Source organism: Melitaea cinxia, chromosome 19 (genome assembly GCF_905220565.1).
Source record: "Melitaea cinxia chromosome 19, ilMelCinx1.1, whole genome shotgun sequence".
NCBI classification, from domain to species: Eukaryota; Metazoa; Arthropoda; class Insecta; order Lepidoptera; family Nymphalidae; genus Melitaea; species Melitaea cinxia.
Window position 1 is genome coordinate 5121249 of NC_059412.1, and position 20463 is coordinate 5141711.

The window sequence follows — 20463 nt, forward strand, 5'->3', positions numbered from 1 at the left end:
ATCTAACGAGTAGGTACTTTTGAAATGATTCCTAATACAATGCGTATTTACAAATTAATCGTTAATGTAAATTATCGTTTTTTTTTTTTTTTTGTTTAAAAACAATCACAATTATATCATATAACTAAGTTGTATATTCCATTTTTGTATTTAATCAATAAACAAACAATACTGTCCCACAGAAACAATTATTACTCACCGACATAGAATAATCGCTTCGTTGTTCCTGTTTACATCTCAATTAATCAAGATAATCCGTTGTAAGTTAAACTCGAGTGCTTCCTTACTTGGAGACGACTGCTTCGATGTTAAGATAAAGGATAAGATAAGGTACATACTATACTTGTCTGACGCCGGAATGTAGATGTTTTATGTTGATCCGTTCCCGGTAGAGTGGACCCAGCGTCCTATTGCATTGATGTTCACTTGTAGTTTTTATGATTATAAACTACCATGAGCGCTGAAATGATAGTTATTGTTGTTTATTGTAAGAGTATGAACCAACACACATTTGTATAATAAAGATATCAAAGCCGTAATTTAATCAATTTATTAGAAAAAAGACTTTGTATTTTAATCTTTATTAATTTGATAAACTACAAGAATTTCATGAATTCGAAACTAATACTCTTATTTGAATGTATTCAGTTCGATTTTTATATTCAAAACTGAAGCTATAAAGAGACGACGCGTTGGCGCAACCGTCACAGCACTGATTTGTGACTGTCGCGCTGGCGGTTGCGGGTTCGATCCCCGCACATGACAAACATTTGTATTGGCTATGCAGATGTTTGCTGTGGTCTGGGTGTTTGCGCAGTCCTTGTGAGTCTCCCCACCGTCCCTCAGAGAGCACGTTAAGCCGTCGGTCCCGGTTGTTCCTGATAGCGATCGATACTCAAAGTAGGGAATATATCCGCTAAATACCTTAAAAATATGAAGAAAGGAATAATATAACGTCATACCTGAAATGTTGTTTTATTTATTATTAATCTAACACATTAACAAAACTCCATTAAAATCACACGAAACAATTCACAAAATCTTTTCATCTACAAAATTAAATCTTTTATATTGTTTAAACCGCATCTCTAAAACGCAATTAGATTTACGATCAGAACCCACGTTTGTTATGCCGAGTGTGTATTCAGCCGTATGTTACCGTGGCGTCAACCGCGTCAGATATTACGACTACATAGTTGGCTCGACGCCATCCTGCCACTACATCCTAACACCAGGGCTGCCAATAAACTGTTAAATCAATTTGCATATAAACAAGTGCTAAATCAATTTGCTTAATAGCTTTTAGATTTTATTGACTAGAGATGTACACTTGGTCTCTAGTTGGCATAATATTGAAGTATTTCTGTCATTGTTTATTTGTTAAATTTTACTGATTTAGTTCAGTAATATTACCATTGGACGTATATTCATTATTACACATATTTTCTTATTTCCTATATGTATTATTCTTATATATCAATGTATTTTTATTGACAACCCTAATCATAAATGCTTGCCATTTACAATGCAAGTTATACTAAAGTCGGTTTAATATATTCAATCGACAAACATCCAGTAATACCTTATTGTTATAAAGCTATGCAATATTCATACTTGTCTTCTTTTAGAGAATAAAAATGCGTTTTATTCTCATCTAAAACCATATTTGATACGTCTATTGCAATCAGTAGGTATAGCCAGATGGATTCTAATTGTTTGATTTAAAAAAACAAAAAATGCAAACAAAATACTTAGACAACATTATATATACATGATCATAAAATTAGTAATAAAATAAATTTTTTGGTAAAAAGATTTTAAAATTACTCAGACTACTTGATTTGCACTTATATCATTCATAAAAATAAACATGGAAAGTTCATAGCTATTTTCTAAGTAGTGATAGGTATGTAAGAGTCTACCATAAAACGAAAACGCAAAACAATTATTCGACATTTTAATGTTGGTTTAGTTCGCAGTCGAATTCACGCAGTAGCTATATTTATGACGTAAATGAACGAAAACAAACATGAAACCAGCGGATGACGTGTATTCATTCATTCTTCTAAAAATAAAAATTGTACAAAAATATACAAGAGGAAAATAGGTTAAAAATACTAGTTTATGTTTACAAAATTGTTACAAAGAAATTTTATTTCGTTGAAATTAGTTTATCTATTCCAAGGTTTCTTATTTCTATTTCATTTTAAAAATGTAAATAAGTTTTTAAATGTAAATAACTAATTCTTAACTTGGATTTTTTTATGTCTGACTTTTCAGCGAAATTAAACAGGCCAGGGTTGAATAGTATTCCAGATGAGATCACTAATTAACCTTTAAAAATATTCTAATGTCGAATAATTTTAGTTAGCTCATAGTTTAATTGAATAGGCAAATTATTTTACTCTTTGGCTATTACGCATTTTTACGGATGATTTTGTAGAATCGACATTTTACAGAATTCACTAGCAACAAGGTCGCCACTTGTAAATTTTTCTTTCAATTTTTTTTATCTGTACTTGTAACATTTTCTGATGAAAAATAAAGAATACTAAAAAATTTTTAAAATTATAATAATTTTAATACGTTACATTTAAAGTCGATTGAAAAATCAAATATTATCTACGTATTAAAAAATCATGTTTTGTTTATTCTTTGACTCTTGGCGTCGATACTCCTTACTATTTCTTATTACTTTTTTAACGATGGTCAATTATCAGTGACTTTGGCAAACTTTCAAAATTACGTACTTTTATCGTAAAATACATGTGTATTTGTAGACAATGAGGACTCGTGAAGTCTTTTTATACATTGGCAAAGATCTACTCTGACTAAAGTTTTGTTTTTATTTTAAGATATTATTACTATCTATATTTTCACTCTTAATATTATGTACAACAATTATTTAATAGCCCTTCTGTTCAAACACTAAAAAGTTTGGAACGAAGTTCCTTACGGCAGACTTGACATTTGGCTGGGCGACCGAACTGAACAAAATGTGATACTAAAACCGTAAGAATAAAATATATAACGGAAGTGACGTAATATCAGTCACACGACTGTATCATATGACGTTTGTAAAACTAAAATATTACTTGTAAACTTTTTTTGAATATTTATGTAATTTTATATTGTCGACAAAATAAATAAAGACATAGGTATGTTGTTTTATTTCACTTAATAGTTTGAATTATTATTATTATTATTTTGTTTTATTTATTTTATTTTACGGTATTTGTTATTTTCTAAAATACTAAATTTCCTAAATAATTTTATGTACTTAATTAAAAACCAACCAACAAAATTTAAAAAAATCAAGAACTAGAAAATATATATAAAATTCAACATTTTTTTTTTCAAATTGTTTTGCTTCTATACTATCCGAAGGAATGTCGTTCCTACTTGGTGTCCCATGACACCACGTATTTTTTTTTATATTATACGACATATTCCAAAGGACCAATTTCCATAATAAAAACTTATAGTAGTGCCATTTAAAAAAAATAAAAGTCTAAATTAAAACAAGTTTAATCTCGTTTTATTTTATTTACAGGATCACGGGTGGCGAACTATTTGAGCGTGTCATCGACGAAGACTTCGTGCTGACGGAGCGGGCGTGCACGGTGTTCATGCGACAAATATGCGAAGGGATTGAGTTCGTACACAGGCAGAACATTTTGCACCTCGATATGAAGGTTATTATTATTTTTTATACTACAAAGGTCGCTAACAAGCGTACGACTCGCCTGATGGTAAGCGATTACGGCAATCTATGGATGCTAATACCAGGAATATTATTGCAAAGCGTTGCCAACCCTACAAACGACCCTCCCCAGAATTTCTGGCTACCTTAGTCAGAACATAAACACAACGCTACTTGTGTGACATTACTTGTAAGACAATTTACTGTTACTGTTTACTTCCCCAGTCGGGCTCCTCCAAATTTTAAGCAAGATATTTTCTACTGCGTACCTTAATAATTATTATTTATTTTATTATACATTCATAACAATTTTCAAGGATTTATAGACTTGAGTATAGACAAAGGTTTCCACCGATTTAGTTTGTCGACAAGTCAATTTGTATGAATCATGAAATGATGACGTGTTTAATCGAATTTATAAATTTTGACTTTGTTTTAAACAAATGAACGTCCAACATTTTTTTTGTTTCCAACAACGTTTTTGGAACGTCCCTAATAACTTATAAAATGTACAAATAATATACGATTCAGCCTGTAATATCCCACTACTGGGCATAGGCCTCTTTCCCCATGTAGGAGAAGGATCAGAGCTTAAACCACCACGCTGTTCCAATGCGGGTTGGCGGATACATTTCCTACTATGAAGTAACGATCGCTATCAGGTGTACATGATAACAACCGGAACCAACGGCTTAACGTGCTCTCCGAGGCACGGTGGGGAGACCCACGAGGACTGTACAAACACCCAGACCACAGCAAACACCTGTATGGCCAATAGAAATGTTGTCATGTGCGAGGATCGTACCCGCAACCGTCAGCGCAACAGGCACAATCCATAGCTGTGACCGTTGCGCCAACGCGGCGTCAACTAATAATATATGGTAGCATGAAATAATTATTTACTAAGATATAACCAGACTAAGATCTTTCACAATAAAATTTCACTAGAATAGTTAGAAGGCTCTTTAAAAGTATAATTTAAAGTATTAACTTCGAACTCCTCATTGAAGCATAATTATGGATTCTTTCTCATCCTTTTTTTTTGGTGTGTTAAATTAACTAGCATGGTAATAATCGTCAAAACTATTTGGTTAATATTTATAAATAAATAGTGTTCAAATAAAAGAATCTTAAGAACTGATACGAATAGCTTTAAATATTTCGTTTGTAGATTTTTTTAATTAAAAGTAAACAGTAACTGGCTGAAAATAAAAAAACAGTGTAGTTGACTTCTTAACCTCGAGACTCCGTCTTGGTAGTGATCCAAGTCGTTAATCAGAATGGCGGAAAAGTTTTGCGAGGGAGTTTTATGATTGTCCATCGTCTCGTCGCTATTATTGTTTTATTTCTCTGCAAATGTTTTATTTTTTATTTTTGTCATTTGTAACTCTCGGATACATGCACTATTTTTTTAATTTAGACTAATGTTTTACGCCCACAAACGTACGTAAACGTACGTAATAGAAAGCTGACATCGTTTAAAGCGACCAAATGCGAACAACGTATTATTTTTACTCGTTGATAAATTTTGCATCTGATATAAATTACATAAAATTCAAAAGAATATATCTTTCGAAAGAATAATAAAATTTACTATAATAATTTGAGAAAAGATAGTTAAATATTATAGGTACCTGTATACAACGAACGGGTTTTAAACAACAATAAAGCATGAATTAAGTTGTTCGTTTAAAATTATTTTTAGTATGACATAACCACAATATTGCGTTTATGTATGTAAAACAATTGGATAGCAAATACCCTTATCTGTCTCCTTCTGATAGTTTGTAAATAATAATATGTAAAAATAACGCTATAAAATTTAACTCATATAAAATAATTTAATTCTTTATTTGCAGCCAGAAAATATTCTGTGCCTCACGAAAGCAGGAAATCGGATAAAGATCATAGACTTCGGCCTCGCTCGCTTCTACGACCCTGAGAAGAAATTGCAAGTTCTATTCGGTACCCCGGAGTTTGTTGCACCGGAAGTTGTCAATTTCGACCAAATCGGCTACGGCACGGATATGTGGTCTATTGGCGTTATCTGTTACGTTCTGTAAGTATTAATTATTAAGAATAACAATAATAAGTTATTATTATATTATTTATTATTATTTGCAACCTTTTTCATATATTTTTTTTTTTAATATCTATACAATACACACACGGTCGTCTGTTCCTAAAGTAAGCAACTTAATGCTTGTGTTAAAGGTAGCAGCCGACTGGTATATAGCTACATATACTTTTTTTTTTTCGATAAACATACTTATAAATAATACATATATAAATATATAAATAAATATTTATATTACACCCAGACTCGGGGTGGGAATCGAACCCACAACCCTCGGAGCAGAAAGCAGGGTCACTACAAACTGCGCCAACGGGCTAGTCGAATATTTTATTTTATACGATTACTTTACTTGTTCCATGAAAAAAGTTTGATTATAGTGTTATTGTACTAGAAAAGTATCAAAAATTATTTTATTTGTTTTATTACTATGCCATTATCTTAACTAATATTGATCTCTCCTATTTTCAGTTTGTCTGGCTTATCACCGTTCATGGGCGAAACTGATATAGAGACGATGGCCAACGTAACAATAGCAAAGTATGACTTCGACGATGAGGCATTCAACGAGATCTCTGAAGACGCCAAAGACTTCATTAGCAAGCTCCTCGTGAAAGACAAAGAGTAAGTTAAAAATAGTAAGAGAACAGTAGAAGTAGTTATTTGATCGTAGATATCGTAGTTTTGTAGACCTTTTTTTTCCTAGAAACCCTTTGATAACGGGTGTATATTTCGGTTTACATATCCTCCATGAAACGTTGAAAAAAATGAAATGGAATATACGAAAGATGAGTTTTTCTTTTTTTGACTAATTTTTAAAGCTACGTAAAGTCAGCTCGTTGATAAAGACCCTTCGTTACAAACTCTCATCCAACACTGAATGCATCCCAATCACTAAAGTAACATTATAGACTTCAACTCGTATTTATATAACATCATCCAATACATAATTATATTACATTTATATTATAATTCTAACTTATGTAACTAGATTAAGATTAATATAACTTTATTTTCAAACTTAGATATTCAACCTATCCATTAACCCGCACCCGTCCCGCTTTTAGAAATCATATAGCTATACCTACTTACTATAATTATTATTTCCATATTTTTACCTCCGACTGCACATTAAGGTGTTGGGGTGATAGTAACAAGGGTCTTTGTCGCAGGTCACGTCCCAGTGCGACGGAGTGTTTACGACACCAGTGGCTCGTCAAACGAACACCAGTGAAGAAAGACAAACCGCGCCAACAACCCCAACTATCGCCGAAACAGGAACTAGACGTAGCTAAGGACAATTTAAGACTCTTCGTTGAAAGATGGAGCGAACACCCAAATTCCCCCTACGTTTTTGATAATCAAGCTCAAGAAATTCTATGTCACGCGAATGGGAATTGTGAAAGGTCTTCCATAGGTGGCTGTTCTCCATCTCCAAGGAGTTCTCTGAGTAGTTCGCCAGACGTAGTCTTCGATGTGGATGACTTAGAACCACCGCCTTTAAGAGATCCGACTCACTCAACTAGATACAATCCCGTAGAAAGGAGAGCGTCTGACAGCAGTTGTTTCATGCACAAAAAGCAAGATATATTTGTTAGAAAGAACTTGGCTGAGGAAATCAAAAAATTATCCGACCATCTATTTATGTTATCGACCATGAACACGGATCTAACTAACAATAATAGCGTGAAAGAAATTGACAAAAATACTTCTGAAATTAAGACATTCAACAAGGAAGAAAAGAAATTATCAAACGGTTTCAAATCTGAGGTTAAATCGAGCATCACAAAAACGATGACCAACGGTAACGCGACGACCAGTGAGAAAAAAGTATTCACATCGAAGTCTAGTCATAAAATAAGCTCGACGTTTCTCACAGACAAAGAACCGGAGAAACCAATGACGAGCAAAATGCCGTGGGTGAAGTCAGCGAGATCAAAAAGAGTAACAAATACGAGTAGAGATGTACCAGATCAACCTCTTGAAAGACGTCATACGTTTTTCGAAGAATTCGATCGCAGACGTGATAGGATAGACAAATTAGTGAACGGTTTCGAAAATGGCAGACAGCTACCGTACAGAAGAGGTGATGAAAATAATGCACACAGGACAAAAGATTTACTTCTACATCTCCTTGAGAAATGGGGTGAAAATGAAGATGCAGAAGGAGAAAGAACAGCTGGAGGCACTTCAAACGGTGGAAGACATCAATCGATCTCATTGGAATGGTCGCAGTCTAACCAATTAGCGCAAAATTCTATGTCCAGTTTACACGCTTTCTTCAAAAGACAGTCGTCAGACGAAAAAATTCAGAAGAAGATCGTTAGCGCGAATGTTTCGGGTTCTAAGTGAGGTGTGTATGACATTTGTGAAACAGGAACTATATGTGCCATGACATCGTGTTGTTCAGAAAGATAAACTTCGGAGTAGCTTAATTACGCTTAAGCATTTAAAGTTTTAAATAATTAGATGCTAAGATTGTGTAACGAATAGGGTTTTTAGGAGTCTCGGAAACAAAGCAAGCGACTAGATTTTGGAAGTAAATAACGGAATTTGAAATTTTGTTTGTAAAATTCGTTCTAACAACGACATTAATTGAATGTTTGTTTTAAAACCGAAAGTATTTATTCTGATCTCAATAAAAAATGATTCGACCGGGTTAAGAGTTAATCTTTCTGAATGAATGGTAGGTTACCAAAGTAGGCATGAGGTTATTATTTAGTTTTCCTACACAAATGACAGCTAAATGACAATATAATACGAATCTAGTCTTCATACTCAAAGCTCTGTATGGAATCCGCTTGCAGACAAGACTGAGACACATGAAATTACATTGACAATAGCGCATAATTTTGTACTTTTTTTTTTGTAAATAAGTTTATTTGTAACAGATATTTCAATATTTACCCCCAGCGTATTGTTCCTTATACGTACTTAAGTAACTGTATTGATTTTATTTATAATTTATTGTTATATGATGCTTATGTTGTTAAAAATAATATAAGGCTTTACGAAAATTATAGTTTTATTGGATAATCCATCCCTATTTACTGATTTATTCTGTACATTTTTACATTCGTTTTATACCTCAATAAGACAACATTTTTATTCTTTCTTGGATATATTGCAAAATAATATGATAAACTACTCCATACTCCAACTATATATAAAGACAAAAAAAAAATTAAGTTTCATTTATGATTAATATTGATTGTTGTATATAGAATAATCAAAGTATTAACTTTAAACATTCAGATTTCTATAATAAGGACTTTTAAAAAACTAACTTGCGTTGAAAACAAATGCAATTATTATTTTTAGAGACCGCTTGACGGCTTCGGCGACTTTAACACATCCATGGCTAATCCAGTCTGCATTATGCACTGAACTACACGTTACCAAAGCAAAACTGAAGAGGTACGTCATCAAGAAAAGGTGGGCGAAAGCAGTGGCAGCCGTTATAGCACTCAAAAGAATGGGAGCCAAGTTCGATGATGGACAAGAAACTAAAAATGGAAAATAATAATTAACATCAAATATTTGTTAATCAAATCAGTATTTATAATCTGGAATTTGTATTTGATGGTAATTTTTTTTCTACTCAAAATCTCTGTAAATCAACGAAATGATCTTCTGAATAACTGAATATCATTAGCTAAATAATTAGAAATATTGTAATATTTTCTTGTTAAGGTTGATATTATACAAAATACGTGTGTAATTTAGTTTATATTTTACATAAATACTTTTTAACTTTTATCTTATAATTCTGAGGAGTATTAACATACTAAGTGGTTTTCATCAACATCACATCATCACTTCAGCCTAATATAGTCCACTGCTGAACACAGGCCTCCACAAGCTCGAGAAGTATATGAGGTTTTAATCTTAGTCAATCATTAGGTCTGATTTTGTAACGAAATTTTTTATACGATTTTGTCATTAAAAATGCATATTTTTAGAGTGATAAAAATATATCTATTTTTACATATATAAATTTTTAACTTTGGCTAGAAATATAGGTACTAAAATATTTTTTATAACACGGAATACTCCTTGTGATATACACATATTTAAAGTAATATTTGATACTAAGACACAAAAGTATAATAAACACATAAATAACTATGTCTATCTGTATAAATGGCTAACAAGATCTGTTAAGTCAATGTATTGTTATTTAAACGTTATTGTTTATGTTATTGTTATAATAATATTATTGTGAAAGACATTAACTACTAACAATAATTTAATAATATTAATATTAATTTGTTTTGATAATACTTAAATGTAGCTAGCAATTAAAATAATTATTTTAAATTAGACACGTATTACACCTGTGCCAATGGTCTAACAATAAAGTAATTCTAAAACTGCATGTAACGCATTTAGTTTTGAAAGTATTATGAAATCTATAGTCAACAGAAGTTGAGGATCGGTTCTGTAAGACAAAAATTATGAGACGTTATTATATAAAATTTTCTGCTGTACCTTTTACCAGAAAATAACTAAGATATCGGATCCCTTATTAATAATATTTTAGTTGTGTTAGAAGTGTCTATAGGTGGAATGCACCAAAAGCTACCAACCGGGTTCGAACTCGTGATGAATGTAGCAGTAGTAGTCAAGTAGCCGTTGAGCAGTTTGTTAAGCCTTTGTCCACACCCTGATTCATCAGACCAGACTTAGATTAAAGGTCCTATTGTAACGCAAATTCAATATTACACACCTTGCTTAATGTGAATCGGATTTTAGAATATAACTATTTTTAAGTATTTTTTTAAAGCGCACTTTCCATTATGTAGGTGATCTCTCTCTGAAATTGTCACTTTTTGAGGATAATACAAGGGAATGCATATTTACCTTCAGACTTGTTTAATAATAGTTTTATTTTAATCATTTTTTTAAAAATAATTAACAATTAATGTTAACTAAGATTGAGTGTATTTGAATAAATTGGATTTTAAATATATTAGTCGTACATTATAAATTGCATTTAAATTTTAAATTGTTGTGCAAACAACCGTTTGGTTGTAAAACACTCTAACTGAAAGAATCAAATTGAAATAAAGAAATACAACCTTTGTTGTTTAGTTACTATCCCATCCCTAAAAAATAAAACAACATCAATAATAATAATAAAAAAACACTTTTATTATTTGTTTTAGTGGATTCACTATATCTACCTATTTATTCGGTCAGTATCCTTTAAATATAAATGTAGTTTTGTCATTAATGACCGAATGATGATGAGAAATTCACGTTGCTCCTATGTGCTTATGTAAGGATTTGCCTTGATACTAAATTTACCGTGTTATCTAACCGGTAATTATACTAAGTATATTACAAGTCGCTAAGTGCATGAGGAAAACGGAAAACCGTAAAGTTAAGGCAATTTCATGCGTGCAGAATTTAAAAAATATATCATTGATCACTTAACTTCGATGGGAAAAACACGCCATCTAGCTTTTCTAGACGTTATTCTCTAATCAAAGGCTAAAGCTTCTGAATCTCTGCTGTATCTTCACGAAAAAAAAAAACAGAATGATACAGCTATTTAAATTTAAGTTTGTTAGTTAGTCTTGGATTTTTTTTTCTTCTTAGCGTCGCATGAAAAATGTGGATTATCCACGAGCTTCGCGTTTTTCATGCTCTGTTGCGTCATTTTTCGAATAGCTATTGTGCCGGATGTAGAATTTGGCGAAATATCCATAAGTACAAAACTTGGGTAGCTTAAAAATAATTTACTTCACCAGAGACTCAAACATGACTATTTTGTGCTTTAGCAATGGTGGTAAATCTCTCTGTTTTTGCGGGTGTGTTATGAATTGTCTCACCGCAAGACTCAACGATTTCCAACCAATAGAGCAGTCTGGTTTCATCAAAACAAGTTATGCCAACAGCCCAACACCAATGACGTTTGAAAGACATGAGCTTACGTTATTGGGTATGTGATCAGAATTTCCAGCTAGGTCAACAACTTCGAGAAATCAACGTTAAAAGAAGCAATAATATTAGCCGCATTGCGCCGTAACAAAGTGTCATAACAGCAGCGTCTTCGGTGCGACAAAGCCAGCCCTGCGGTCACCAACCCGCCTGCCCAGCGTGGTGACTATGGGTAAAACACATGAGTTCACGTTATTTTTGGCGTAAACTTGTGGAGGCCTATGTCCAGCAGTGGGCTGTATAGGCTGTAATGATGAAAGTGTCATAGGACATTATACTGTGGGAGTAAAAGAAATACATTAATCTAGCAGTCAAAATTCTTCAGTATAGGTACGTATTCTTTCAATCGTGTATGCTGCAGAGCTTAGTCTTTCCGTCATTAGACAGATATGAGGACCCATTGCAACTTTAAATATATAGTATTCTCAAAAACAATTAAATTAGTAAATATATTCACACGTTTATCGTTAAATAATTTGTACACCTACACCGACACAATACCATCTCCTCTGCCCCTAGGTTGCCTGGAAGAGATCGCTTTTCAGCGATAAGGCCGTCCTTTGTACCTTATGATACTTTTTTAAAATCAATCTGATATGTATTATTTCTGTTTTGGTGTACAATTAAGTGTATTGTTGTGTTATGTTAGTCCAGTTTATCACCAAGTAGTCGATAAGTTTTGGTTATGTATCAATTTGAATAATACTGAGCAATTAGTAATAATACGTAATTAGTTTTTTACTGTTATGAAGGAAACTATTCACGCTAAATAACTAACACACTTTATCAATAGCTACCAAATATACTAGTTGTTGATTTATACTAAAAATAAGAATGGGTCCAAAATAGAGCCTTGTGAAATCCTCATCTATGCAATAGACCCAGATGACGTATTATCGTTAACTTTATGTGAGTAAGAAATGAACTCTAGACGTTTTAGTGCGGTATTGCCTGTTTCCCGATTAATGTGTCATGGTGTGCAGTCAAATGCCTTGGACAAATCACAAAACACGTCCAAAGCAAACCGTATCTGAAGTAAAGAGCTCTACATCAGCATCAGTCGGTGAGCGTCCTCTAGTAAAACAGTCACTTATTTCTTATAAAATGATTTAAAAGCTGACAGAGGTTTTCAAATAGCTTACTACAGGCAGGTAGAAATGGGCATTAAATTCGTTGGATATGTGCCTCTGGACTGAAACTGACGTTAATTTTCGAGACATATCTCTTTAATCTCTTTAACGTTAGCTTGGTTATCGGTCTGCAACCGGCCTTAGCTACGACGAAATAGGAACGGAGAATCACTGTAAAATGTAATAGCAAGGCTGGCCAATAGCATTACAGATATACAAACATTGTTTCTCCTCTCATAGATAAATTGCGTATACATATGTATATCATGATGTCAAATTTGTAATTTTGACAAGGACAAAAACAGAAATTAAAACCTATTTCGTTTTTTTTTTTTTTATATATATAATGAGTTAACGCTCTCTTAATCTATCAAAAAATCTAATCCTTCTACTGTTACTGACTTTCGACCAATTTCTATCCTTCCTTTTCTTTCCAAAGTCTTCGAACGCATAGTCCACTTTCAACTTACTTTGTATATGACGAAAAATAATCTTCTTAATCCACTTCAATCAGGGTTTAGAATAGGACACAGCACGACTACTGCTCTTGTCAAAGTCACCGAGGACATCAGATATGGCATGGATAACAAAAAGCTTACTGTTCTGACTTTATTAGACTTCAGTAATGCTTTTAATACGGTAGATCATGACGTACTTCTTAGTACCATGTGTTCACTTATCATATCTCCATCAGTGATTGACTGGTTTCGTAGTTATCTACAGAGGCGCCGGCAGAGAGTAAAGATGGCAATAGATCTTTCCTCTTTGTCTAATTTACCTGTCGGTGTGCCTCAAGGTGGCGTCTTATCACATCTTCTATTTGCCATTTTCATTAACAACATCACGAATAACATTTCTTCTCTCTACCATTTGTATGCAGATGATTTGCAGATCTATGCTCAGTCTGACCTCGAAAACTTGCCTGGGGCTATTACTATAATTAATAAAGATCTTGCTGCTGTAGCTGAATGGAGTCGCTGTTATGGTCTTAAATTAAATCCAGTGAAATCGCAAGTTATAGTATTGGGTAGTCGGGCTTTTATTTCGAGGATTGACTGGGCTTCTTTACCTCCGGTGCTCATCAATAACACTTCCATACCATATAGTAAGTGCGTTAAAAATCTTGGCGTTTACATGGACGAGAATATGAACTGGACAACGCAGATTAAAGAAGTGAGTAGAAAAATGTTTTCAACTTGGCATTCGTTAAGACGCTTACAATACATGCTACCGACTTCTACTAAAATTGCACTCGCGGAATCTCTTTTCCTGTCTTATCTCGACTATGCCGATGCGTGCTATCTTGACCTTACTGAACAACAACTGACAAAACTTGAGAGGCTCCAAAATTTAGCTATTAGATTCGTATTTTCTTTGCGAAAATACGATCACATATCCGATTTTCGTAAAAAGCTCAAGTGGTTGCCAATCCGCTTTCGCCGGAATACTAGAATGCTGGCGCTGCTTTACTATGTGCTTAAAAGTCCCCGGGCCCCTGAGTATCTAAGAGAAAAGTTTGTAGTGCGTGAATCTGACAAGGCACTGCGCTCGAATGATACAACTACGCTGTATATTCCTATCCATCATACTGCTTTCTACAATTGCTCTTTTACAGTGCAGTCAATAGTTCTGTGGAATGCTTTGCCTAAAACTATTAGGGAGGCTAAAACTCTTACATCATTTAAGAAGCTACTAAAAGATTTTTACCTAAATTGTTAGTGAAAAGCTGGTCTGTGTTAGTAAGTTTACTCGTAGTTATTCGTAAATGTGCTGTCGATAATTATTCAATATTATATTTATGATTAACTATTATCTACTTCATAATTAATGTAATAGGTATGTATTTATTTGTGTATATACTCTTTTTATTTTAAAATCTCCTCTACCCCAAGGTTGTCTGGAAGAAATCGCTTACCTAGCGATAAGACCGCCTTTGTGCATAGTATTGTTTTGCAAATTTTATTTTTAAAGATGTATGTTATGTAATATGCACAATAAAGTATATTTCTTCTTCTTCTTCTTTCTTCTTCTTCTATTTTAGAAATGAAATGTGTTCTAGAAATGAAAGACAGAGATTTTATATTTTTTTTTTATTTTAAAACCACCCAATGATATCGCAATGACCACATAAGTCCGCAACGATACCACACGGTGTGTAAGTATATAATTTTAACGGTAAGATTTCTGGTATCTGGCACGAGCACCTGGACCACCGAACTTCTTGGGCTCGCAACGCCTGGGGTCGGCTACCAGCAAACTTCTGTCGTATTGGACGAGGATATCTTTGATTTCCTTCTTTGACGCTTCGTCTACATCTGCAAACAAACCCCACATTTATTCTAGAATATTTTTTTTTAGTTTTTTCTAAATGGAATACGAGATTAAGAGCTGGTTCCACCTGTTGTGGATAAAGTTTATCTTGCAAATAAGTTACGATTAGACTTAAACAGTAGGAGGTAGAAGAGGCCATTAAGACCTGCTCTTCTAATAAATTATTAAACTACAACTTTTAAATCTTTTAAATACAGTGTAATTTATTATAAAAGAGAATAATATATTTAAAGACTATCCACAACTTGTGACACAGGCCCAAAGTCAAGAATAATTTGTAGTGTACATTTCAAACAAGCAAGCTACCAATTAGTCTTGCAGCTTGGTAAATGTCACAATATAATCTCCTTTCTCTGAAATGACTGACTCACATAGAAATGAGACAGCTTTGGAAAGAAAGGGTTCTTTTTGATATCTTAAGTTAATAATTTGTAAGTTGTAATTACTTTGATAATATGTTTAAGTAACACATAATAATTATGAAATTGTAAGTTTCATTAGCAGTAAGGTTACATTTTTTTATATATGAAAAAATCTACAGCAAAAACGAATAGCAAATTTTTTATATCTGAACAAACTTAAGCAAAATTGGAGTTAGACAAATCTTAATTGCAATAACATAACAATTATATATATGAATTTACCATTTAGGTTATGAGAATAGTGAATTTCATTTGCTCTAAGAACACAGTTTAATCTGCACTATGTGCAATAAAATAAATGAAAGAAGATGTCGGATACAAAGTTAATACTACTTACACTTTTGATAAAAGGCAATGAGAGCCTTGGAGATAGCTTGTCTGATGGCATAAACTTGGGCTACGTGACCTCCTCCCTTAACGGTGACTCTGATGTCAACACCTGAGAACTTCTCCTGTAAACAATGCATGCTGTTGAGTAAACGTAACTCTTCACATTATAAAAAGGAAATAAAAGTAAATAATCAGTGTTGCTGTTCACTTCACATCTTAAGATGCTCAGGTTCGGAATAAGTTTTATTCATCATTGAAATTATTGAATGGTCATTGGTCTTTCTTACTTTCTTTCTATATAAGTGAGATATGTGTTACAACAATTTGAAGTAGAAATATATCTACATTAGGAATGTGTTAAAAATAGACCTATGTAACTGACATGTTCTGTTCTACATATAAATCTAATACTTATTAGATGAGCAATTCTTGTATATATATAATTAATATAATCTGAATTTCGGAAACGGCTCCACCGATTTTCATTAAATTTAGTATATAGAAGGGTTTCGAGGGCGATAAATCCATTTAGCTAAGATCCATTTTTAGAAAATGTCGTTTTATCCCTGTTTTTAGGCAATAAAAAAATGGCTACAATATCGTTAGAATACGAAAGCAAATTTCGTAACTGTCAATAAAGTTGTAATAGCTCAGAGAAATCGGCCAGTCCGAAAAGACTGAGAAGACCTGGGTTCAAATAACCAGTTCATATTTTTTATTATTGTCGGTAAAATCGAAAAATACTATCCATATTTTATAAATATCTAATTCGTATTTAAATATGATTTCAAATAAACACGATTTACTAAAAATATCGAGCTAAGCTCAGTCACCCACCTACTATTTTATACAAACATGAAACACTTTTGAATTACAAACTGTCTCCAAAGAAATATACTCAACATATTGTGTTAATACTGCTACATGAAGCTTTTAATCAACAATTGTTAATAATTAGCTAACTAAAAGTAAACTTAACTACAAACCAAGTGAAAAAACTCTTTAATTTGCATTACAATTACAATGTGCAAATTTTGTAATCATTATTTATATTCAAATATTATTTATATGTATATGTTGCAGTCAGAACTCTTAACCAGTCAAAAGTACTATTGACTAGCGAAATCAGTCAAAAGTACTTTTGACTGGACAAGTTGGTCAAAAGTGGTTTTGACTGAAAATTATTGGTTATTAGTACTTTTGACTGCAAATTCGCGGTTAAAAATACTTTTGACTGACGCTCATCGTCAAAAGTAGTTTTAACTGGAAAAAAGCGTCAGTCAAAAGCACTATTAACTCGTTAGATGTGAATAAATTTAGTCAAATGATCCTGATAAACCATAATAAATTTATGCCCGCGATCTTCTTGCGACTGCATGTCAATCAGATCGACTTGGCAGCGGCAGTTCATTTCAGTGTGCAGGATCGGTTTCTAAACCTAAACCATCCTTTTCTTGCTTTTCTTCCTTTGGCATACTTCGCACATTGATAAATATATATTAATCATTTCTTTTGTAACATTAGCGTACTTTTTTGCCGTTTCATTCTTAAGTCTATCGCGACCACCATGCCCTATAGAAATATGAGCAGCATCAATAATGTCGTAGATTTCCTCAGCCGGAAAAAATATTTGACAGGTTCTGTGTTTGTAACTAATTTTTTTATACCACAAACTTCAATGTGTTAAAGCGTTGTAGTCTACTGTACTGTAATGATGTTTCCTTTTCATTAAATTTCGCGTCTTCCACATCCATTGCAAACTTTTCAAATTTTTCTTTTGTCATCACATTGAAATGACTATCTTTCATATCTTCCATCGCTAAAATTCTTTGCAAAAAGCCTTCTTTCTTTTCGTAGTCACTCATTTTTGTTCTAATATCAGCACGTTCTCCACTAATAATGAATAATATAAAAGTTTATATGTGCGTTTGTCGTTATTTTTATCGACCACCTTAACTTTTTAAGAGTTTTGACTGATACAACCAGTCAAAACCACTTTTGACGGAATCATTTAGTCAAAAGTACTTTTAACCAACTCCATTGGGCAAAAGTACTTTTAACTGTTATTTTAGTCAAAAGTATTATTGACTAAAGCAAACGGTCAAAAGTACTTCTGACTGATTTTGCTAGTCAATAGTGCTTTTGACTGGTTAAGAGTTTTGACTGCAACATATATATAAACAAATCGACACCAGCAATTTATACTAAGCTAACTCTTAAAAATGAACTTTACAATAGAGACTTATAAAAGGGAAAAACGTGATATCTTTTGAAATTTGGTATCTTTAATAGTTAATTTATTCATTGCAATGTCACAATTTTTTTTTATTACATATAAAAACACATTCAAGTTCGCATTAAAAAACAAACTTATCGAAAAATCGAATTGGCGTAGTATAAATTGTTGGTGTCGAAATTGTCTATACAGTTTTCATTTTATTATTTTATTTTAAAACCTAAAAAACTTCATGCATTTAGTTTTATTACGTATATCACATTTTAAAATACCACATTACAATATAGACACAAACCTACAAACATGAATAGTGGTGATATTAAAAGAGTGAATTTAGCTCATGTAACACATTAGTCTGCAACATTTAATCACTAAATCAACATATGAAATGCAGTAATTAAGAGAAACAAACCAGACAATAAAAATAAAAAAACAAATGTCAGCAAAAACAACATTTAGCATATAAAAATTAAGTTACTATTTACATACATATAACAACTGATATTTGTACAAAGTGTATAACAATAAATTTTAAGAAAACTGATTCTTAGCTAGGTACCAATTGTCGTTCTGGAATGATGCAGAGCCCTTTTGCTTAACATCGAGACTAATAAAACTTATAACAATACAGAATTATCTCGGTTTATTTTAATATTTCTAAATTACGAAACAAATTTCTAAATATTTTCAGTATGTCTTTGTACAAATATAATAATAAATGTAGTATGTTAAATATTCAAACTACTTTTGAACACAAATACCAAGTATATTACGATGTGCAGTGAACATGCAGTTTAATACATGTGAAATAATGTTAGTATTGGTCATTCAAATTAAAAAAAAAAAAAACACTAAGCCAAATAAAAACAAATTACTGTCATCAACAAAACAAAGTTTACTGTGTAAACTTACTAAGATTCAAAAATATTTAAATTTGACATTATATTGTATTGGTATGTGGCTTATGATTCCTTCAGAGTTCAGTTCAAATTAGTTTACCTTGCCAAGCAGAAGGATGGGCTCCTGGAGTTTGTATTGAAGAAGACGGGGCTCCACTAAATCCAGTGGGCGACCGTTCACACGTAGAACTCCATGACCGCGTTTGCAGTAAGCTACAGCTGTAGCGGTTTTCTAAAATGTAAAACATCAATTATTTTAATACGATAGGTTATGTTGTGATCACAATGTAGATATATATAGAAATATTGTTGTTTCTATTTAGACCACCCAAAATATTAAAGTTTTGAATGGCTGGTACAACAAAAACTCTATTCTCCTTTCCGTTTGTAGGCCGTTTAACAGTATAGGTTAAGGCAACCAAGGCAGGAAAGGTAATGAAAATATACGTTTTTATGACACTAATTATTCTATGATATGAAATTATAATTTATATAACATACAAAATAAGCAAAAAACTTTAATTTTATACACAATTTGCAATAAATACATGAAACTCAATACAACACGTGGATGCGACACTCAAGAACTCACCTTGCGTCCGAACACTTGGACAGCCTGAATTGGCTCACGTCTTGCCTGTAAACACAAAATGCCATAATTTAATATAAAAGACCAAAATATTTTACATGTTATTTAAAAGTAATCACAATTTGTTACAACACGCACCTCCTGCACGGCAGCCATTTTGACAGAGAAAGAATGAGTTTAATTTAATTACAGATTACCTAAAGCCGTTGACTGTTGTCTCAAACCATAGACATTTATTTTACCATAACTATTCTTTTTACTTCCAATTTATTGAAAGTTTTTCAGGAAACAATAAATGCATTATTATATAATCAATAGAAGAAAAAAAATATTTGGAATTTACAAAAAATTATCAATTTATTGAAATTCATCAAAAATATTCAATTTTAAAATTCTCCGATACTAGTGATCACGAGTTCGTTATTTTTAATGATGATACTAGTGACATCTGCCGACAAAAAGCATTGTACAATATATACATATTATCGTCAGAAGATGGCGTTACAAAAACATTTAAAAAATTCCAATAGAGGTCGCTACTATCGGTGATTCATATACTAGTGATGCGATGACTCAAAGTACGCATTGTTTTGTATTCGCGGAACGTAACCACGAGAGTCGAGACTCGAGTTGTACGTGAAGCGCACCGGTAGTATACGCTTTATACAATGCGCCGCGAAAACATTCCCGCGCAAGTGTTATAAATCTTTAAACAAAACAGTGTGAATCAATGTTATTGAAACAAAACTGTGCTTTATTGTTTATGTAATGTACATAACTCTTGTGACATAAGTTTGATTTAA

The 20463-nt window shown here is 32.4% G+C and overlaps 2 protein-coding genes across 3 annotated transcripts in view; one reads left to right on the forward strand and one right to left on the reverse strand.

The window, feature by feature from the left end:
- The window catches only part of LOC123663100 (myosin light chain kinase, smooth muscle-like), a 61182-nt gene extending 52388 nt beyond the window's left edge, over positions 1-8794 (forward strand). For both annotated transcript variants that reach the window (XM_045597838.1, XM_045597839.1), the window contains 4 exons: positions 3554-3695; positions 5563-5762; positions 6249-6401; positions 6950-8794. In XM_045597838.1, the coding sequence (XP_045453794.1) occupies positions 3554-3695; positions 5563-5762; positions 6249-6401; positions 6950-8129 (1675 nt within the window). In that variant the 3' untranslated portion in view covers positions 8130-8794. The remainder of the gene's footprint in view (positions 1-3553; positions 3696-5562; positions 5763-6248; positions 6402-6949) is intronic.
- Positions 8795-14928: 6134 nt separating this feature from the next.
- LOC123663104 (40S ribosomal protein S16) lies at positions 14929-19899 on the reverse strand. The gene is made up of 5 exons (XM_045597843.1): positions 19799-19899; positions 19664-19708; positions 19172-19303; positions 15944-16058; positions 14929-15168 (listed from the first exon to the last, which is right to left on the reverse strand). The coding sequence occupies exons 1-5, from the start codon at positions 19814-19816 to the stop codon at positions 15023-15025; spliced, it is 456 nt and encodes a 151-aa protein (XP_045453799.1). The 5' UTR covers positions 19817-19899; the 3' UTR covers positions 14929-15022.
- Positions 19900-20463: the final 564 nt, after the last annotated feature.